Genomic DNA, 6,914 nt, shown 5'->3' with positions numbered 1-6,914 from the left:
GTGTGTGTGCATGTGTGTGCGTGTGTGTGCGTGTGTGTGTGTGTGTGTGTGTTTGTTGGAAAGACAGAATGAGGAAACGACAGCTGGGAACAAGACAGAGACTGTCGCGGAGATATTTCACCGCAAAAAAGAAAAACCTCCATGCTTTAATTAAACCCCTGTGCCTGTTTGTTTTTGGTTCTGCTCTTTTTTAACAATCCTGCAAGACGAATGTGCAGTTATGAATGTTTTTTATTACCCACAGTTTGATCTCTTTGGGTGAGCTCCGTGAAGTAATCTGTGGAACTCAGGGTCGTTGTGGAAGCCGGTCAGTGCTCTGGATCCACTTAGTGAGGTCTGACAGAGGGAAGTGAGAGGGGCAGGGTGAAGTGAGAGGGGGGGGGGGGGGGGTCCTATAGCTAGACCTTGGCATGCATCAGATTTGTGACTGTGGGATGCAGCGAGGGCCGGAGTAATGGGCTGCGTTAACAGAGATAAATAGAGTGGGGGGCTGGGCCGCCTGCAGGAATGTGTAGTTTCAGTTTGTGCAGTTCACTCACTCATAGATTGACGTATTGGCAGCATTTTAACACTTGAAAGCAATACAGACAATATCGATTTTAGGTTGCCAAAACACGGTCACTTTTCTACTTTCTACTTTAAGCTGTGATCACAATTTTAAACATACTTACCCCTTTTTTTTTTTTTCCCCTGCCTTTAGGTTTCTGTTACTGTGCACATGGTATTCTAATCTTTAAAAAAAGTCAAACATTTTTAAATCCTTGAAGGACATGTAGCAGCTCTCACAGTTGTTTTACAGATTGGCCTTTAACTTTCTGTCATCTGCTTTTATTTGTAGCGATTGTATCTGCTTTTACAGCAGGTGGCGGTAGTTGGATAGACTGTTGCAAACTGTTAGTGTCTGTAGGAGATGGCTTGTCAGTTATTTATCGGACGCGTTGGACTAAAGCAGACACGCGCCTGTAACTGTGTTTAAATGCACTTATCTGAGGTGAGACTGAACACAACTTTCCAGCCCTGGATATGTGCAGCTGATTCAAATCTTTCCCACCTATATAACAGACGTTCGCCAACTTTTTGGCTTTTGTTAACACGGGATCTGGCTTATTTGGTCCAGTCGACTGACAAGAAAAAAACTGTTGTCAGATCAGCCCCCGTCTGCTCCATTAAATTGGAAATACTGCATATGCAGAGGGCACTATGACACCATGTTGGTTTATGATAACTCACCGGAGTCACTGCGTGAGTTTTAATGTATATAAAGGTCTGACTGCCCAGAACGTGGTTGCTCAAAAGGCTTCCTGGATTCTAAAGGTTTGGAATATTTGTGGGTTTTGCCAACTACCAAAAAAAAAAAAAAAAAAAAAAAAAAAAATTTTATTTGGAAAAAAAATTAAAAGTTAGACTTGAAAGTGAAAATATCCCCATGGTCGAAATTATGAGATAGAAAGTTGAAATTATGAGATAGCATGTTGTGAAGTCTTATCACCGTGGCTGGACATTGATTACTTGTCCTCCTAACAGTCACTTGGTAACAATGGTTAATTAGTTATTACCTTTTTTTTTAAACAGGTGGACAGGAGAGGGAACAGCCCATAAAGCGGTTTTCCAACAAGTGATTGAGTTGGAAAAGATCGACAAATAATCCCAAAATGTCCACGAAGAGAAAAATTGATGCAAAGGGAAGAAAATGTAATTTAAGATGGGAAAGCGAATACATGTCTGTGCTTCAAGGAGAACAACGGGTCTGTCTTCTGTGTTATGATGCGTGTCGGTGATGAAAGATACAATTCACGTCGGCATTTTGACACCAAACACGGAGCTAAATTTAGCCTCCAAGAAAAACATCAAATTGTCCAAGAATTAAAAGGCGGACTGCAATCACAGCAGAATATATTTACAGAAGCTACAGCCCAGTGCATGCTAAAGGTATGTGAGCAGGTGTGCTCCGACCAGATACAGACTTTTACAAATGTCAGTTTGTGAAGAAACACCATCGCAGACCGAGTTCAGGAACTAGCAGCAATCTAACAACACAGCTGGCTAAGAGACGAGATACATCATCTATCAATGTTTGTAAGAGGCTCAAGGCAGACCTGACTCTCAGTGAGGAGCTCTTGGATGTAGCTGCCATGCACGGGACGACGGCAGGGCGGGACGTTAGTGATGCAGAGAGGTGACAAAAATAGCTTTGAACAAAGATAATGTCATAACTTGTGTTTAATGATATTTGTCTTTGTTATTTTCTTTAAAAGTTTGATCTTTGACAGAGTAATGTGGGTTTCTTAACCCTAAATTAAAATGATTTATGTTATAATAACAGAAATGTGCTTAAATATATTTTTACATTTATATAACTGCATGTACAATATTTTTACACTTGAATAAACAATAATCAAAAGCAGAGACAGTTATTTAACAATATGTTAGGAGTAGTTACAGTTATACAGTCTTACAGTTACAACCGGCCCTTTGAGGGAAACCATGATGCTGATGTGGCCCGGAGTGAAAATGAGTTTGACACCCCTGCTATAGAGGCAGGAGTGTATAGGGTGGCCGGCGGAGGCCTGGTTTATGGTCTTCAGCACTTTATGGGGGTGGGGAGTGTGCTCGGGGCAAAGTAATTTCAAAGGGGGGGTTTGGTTTGTTGGGTAACAGGGGGGTCTGGGGCACGCCAGGCATTACATGCCGTCTAAAATTAGCAGCAGCTGTCTTCGACCTACTGGACATTCTGGCGTTTGTGTGTGTGTGTGTGTGTGTGTGTAAGGGAGTGGCATTAGGGTTCATAAAGTCTTGAGACCAGAATGCAGCTCTCGTGGGCATTTGAGCTGAATTTTATAGTAAACATTGCCGAGTGACCGGACACAGAAACACTGTAGAGGGCAGACAGACTGACATGCAGCAAAGGTAGTTTTAGCAGACGCAGATATGAATCGAACTCACTATTATCCTCCTAATGACGGATACGCAAGCTTGTGTGCATGCTTGCATGTACAAATGAAAACTATCCAGTCAGTATATGGACACGTGATAAGAGTTCAATTTTATCACATCTACTGAGGTTGTTTTTGTTTTTTGCCAGACAGACATGACTGGTATGAATGATTGGCTCCTCTGTTTCCTGTTTATTGTTTAAAGAACGAGGCCTTTTCAAATCTTGGGGGCATTGTACCACAATGATGCTTGAAAGTGTGAGTGTCAGTCCTCTTAACAAAGAGTACTGTTGCACCATTTGTTAGGGCTGACAACATTCAACAAAATGGAACCCACAAAAACAAGAGGTTATGTTTAGAAATGAACATCAGATCGTTTCTGGTGAAGAAGAAGAGTGAAAGTTCACCATGCTGAACTCCTGTTTACAGGAACTGTAATTAGATAGTGTGATGAGGTTTGACCCCCCCCTCTCCACTGCCAAAATATTTAACCTTGTGGGATGGGAGGTTACTCAATTCTGTGTAGTCCATGTGACTTTTCATTGGCTTCTGAAGCTAAAAAAAAACATGACAGTAAAAATCTCCAATGGGGCTTAGCCGTTTTAAATATTAAACACGGAATTCTATGTTAGTGTCCAAATTTTGGGATTGTGTCAGCGGTAGTGGGGAAAAGTGATGTCCGCTGTATAATAGCTAAGCAGCGGGCCAAGTGGGGCCAAACACGCAGTGAGTCAAGAGTGTGGGAAGTCATGAGTGTTTGGCCAGGAATGTCAACATATTTTCCAGAGGAGGAGGATGTGTTTCTCTGGGATGAAATACAGTGAACAGAGCACGACTCAGGGTCTCTCTCCTGCCTATTCAGCTGTAAGGCTTTCATCTTTCAATTAACTCGGCAGTTTCAGTTTTTTTTTTAATCCTCTTCTCGCAGACAGTGAGACACTTTTTCAGAGGAACTCTATGACCCCATGGGAGCTGAAGAGTCCTCCACAGTTTAACTCTTGGCACTGGAACCTAACTTAAGTCAATATTCCTGTTCATCAATTTGTACAAGTGCAGAAAAACTAAAGAAGCACTATATTAGAAATCCAATTTTTTACAGATAATGTGAAGACATTGTTCACTTTTGTGTATACAATATGACCATTACTAAAACTGGCGGAGTTTGCAGTAGTTGATCAGACTTCCTCGGTATCGTCATTGCCAGATTCCATATCTGTAACATCTGGATCTCTTGGAAATCTCTGAGTATATTTCAGGAGGGAATTCCAAACTTTGACGAACAACAGCACTTAACAAGCAATAAAGTACTGTATGAGTAAGCGGGGCCTTAATCTCTGACTCTACATTCTGAGATATGTTTAATTTATGCCAAGCATAACTGTATTACAGTTTTCACAGAAGCAATAATTGTCTTCTCCATGTGAGATAAAGTGTAAATTGGACTACATTGCTGAAAAGGTATGCTACAGCGCATCCTACAGAAGCTGTACTGTATGTTTGCTTGGATGTATTTGGTTGGTTTCCGCAGAGTGTTGCAAGATTATGTTGCATTGCGCTCCATAGAGCCTGTGTCAGCTTTTTTTTCTTTTACCTCCTTTTGTTTTGTGTTTTTTCCACATCCCTCTGCAGTGGCCACCCCCGCTGCTTTGCCTCATGTAATGAATGAAGAGTCTGTATTGTCTGCCGCAGAGCTATTGTCAACTTAAAGGTCCTTCAGGGCTGTTTAGTAACCACCAATATCAACTATTTGTACTATGCAATACTGTGTTTTAAGCAGGGATTGCCCATTCTACAAAACTTGCCTCCAGTACTCATTGATTTTGAGAATATATTCGTACACTATCCATGTGTACATATTTGCTTTTTTGTTTCTGTGGGTGTGTATTTGCGTGTGTGTGTGTGTGTGTGTGTGTGTGTTTTGCCCATTCCTCGACCACATCTCCTTACAATCCTTGACATCTGGGGACCATCCATACCTCTGCTCGGGCTCTTTGACTGTACTTCACAAGCCATGGGAACCACTGCTGCGGTGTGTGTGTGTGTGTGTGTGTGGGTGGGGGTGTACATATGTGGGTGTATATGTGTGTGTGTACAACAGAGAAAGAGAGAGATGACCTCAGGTTTTGAACAGATGTTTTCACAGCCTGTGTGCAGCTTCGTGATGTGTTCTTCCAACTGGTCTATTTTTCTCCAACATGTTTTCTTTTTTTTTAGGAAAGATTAGACCTGTCTGACCTCTTCTACTCCACCACTCTTTGCTGGAGACCCTTTTTTTATCTTCTTTTTGGTGGGGCAGGGGATCTTTAGGGGGTCAGCAGTATATACCACATGTACTATTGATGATGGAGTACATCATCTGAAAACTGCAGCCTGAAGATAAATTTGAGATGCAGCTGTCAAGCTTTTCTAGTCATAAACTGTCATAAACACTGTGTTTCGTTTAGGCGCCTATTCAAATGTTGAAAGTTTAGATTGTTAAAGGGCTTAGAACATTATGATGGAATTATATGGCGGCCATTCTGATACTGAATTATGTCTCATAGTTTGTGCATTCTTTGGGTTGCTACCAATTATTACACAGATTTGGTGCAAAGAAGTAATGACCCCTCAATAATTGATAGAAATCGAGGAACACCATAAATAGCGGTTCCCCGTACATTAGGGATTACGTTGCACAATGTCATGTGCTTGTTTGTTTGTTTTCTGATCAATCAATATCTACTCTGTTCTTTTTTATGTTTCCACTACGACATTCTGCTTAGCTCTGTCCTTTCTGCTTTGCGATCCTATACTCAGTTTTTTTTCCACTCAGTTTCACTCTCGTTTGAGAGGTGGTCTAACGTTTATACACATTTTGGGGTTTTCTCTCATGGCTATATTTAGCCAACAGGAAATGTCCCAGAAATCCTCGTTCTGCTCCCCCTGAGTGTGTGAGAGAGAGAGAGAGAGAGAGAGAGAGAGAGAGAGAGAGAGAGAGAGAGAGACATCTACAGTATCTCATGCCCTTCAGCCCCAAACAGGACTGTCCTGGGATCTGCTTTGTTTGTATTCCCATGCATTTTCATCACAGCGTATTCAAAGATAGTGACTCCACATTGCCTCTGTCTGTTGAGGATTTTTTTCAGTTTCAAACCTCCCACTCAGCCTGCTCCCTGCCCGGCCTCCAAACATCAGCCTCATTCATCTCCACATGAAGTAAAGGATTGTTCGCCCCACCCCAAGTTCAATCTCAACGCCATTTAGAAGCTTCAAGGCCTAATCCCTGCCCATTTGGATAGCCTGTCCCCCTCACCTCTCTCAGTCCTCCATAAGCCCAGACCTCTGACCCCTCTAATGCTTCACTTCTTTTCAGCGTACGCCCCTGGATCGTTTTCCTCCAATGAGATAATTTTTGTTAATGATCTACCCTTTCAGAAACATATTCTTGAATTGGAATCCCAGCTTCAGTTTATAAATGTTAATGTCTAGTTTGCTCTGCTGTTGAAACCATTGAAAACACTGGGAAGTCGCTTCACCCACCCAGTAGACTAAACAAGACTGCATCAGTTTAAATTGAGTCGAACGGAACATACTGTGTGAGAGGCCATTAAGTCTCTGCTCACCTTTAAATTGAACGGATGAAAACCTTAATTGGCCCGAAGGGACGTCGTCTTGCCGATGATGAGCATTAACAATAAAACACTCAATCAATACACCGGTGTGCATTAGTGCACCATCATGCTCAACTTCTTCAACTCAGTTATTTTTTTTTTCACTGCCCGCCCATAAAATAGAATAAAATGTTCCCACTGACAGTATACATGTGACTTGTTCTGAAAGATAATTTGATTTAACTTTTTGTCCTTTAGGAGAAGCGAAAATGGCAAACTGAGATTGAAGAAAAAAGAAGCCAGCTCGATGACCTGGTGCTACAACTACAGCATCTGAAGGTTTGTGTGTGTGTGTGTGTGTGTGTGTGTGTGTGTGTGTGTGTGTGTGTGT

General features: G+C 41.8%; 1 protein-coding gene across 3 annotated transcripts in view; it reads left to right on the top strand.

Moving 5' to 3' along the window:
• The window catches only part of palm2akap2 (PALM2 and AKAP2 fusion), a 72,271-nt gene that overhangs the window by 12,049 nt on the left and 53,308 nt on the right, over window positions 1-6,914 (top strand). For all 3 annotated transcript variants that reach the window (XM_031855400.1, XM_031855399.1, XM_031855398.1), the window contains exon 3: window positions 6,782-6,862. In XM_031855400.1, the coding sequence (XP_031711260.1) occupies window positions 6,782-6,862 (81 nt within the window). The remainder of the gene's footprint in view (window positions 1-6,781; window positions 6,863-6,914) is intronic.

This window comes from Anarrhichthys ocellatus, unplaced genomic scaffold (assembly GCF_004355925.1).
Source record: "Anarrhichthys ocellatus isolate YVR2014 unplaced genomic scaffold, GSC_Weel_1.0 scaffold16, whole genome shotgun sequence".
Classification (NCBI taxonomy): domain Eukaryota; kingdom Metazoa; phylum Chordata; class Actinopteri; order Perciformes; family Anarhichadidae; genus Anarrhichthys; species Anarrhichthys ocellatus.
Note: the sequence above shows the minus strand (reverse complement) of the source record. Positions and strands in the feature narration are given on the sequence as shown.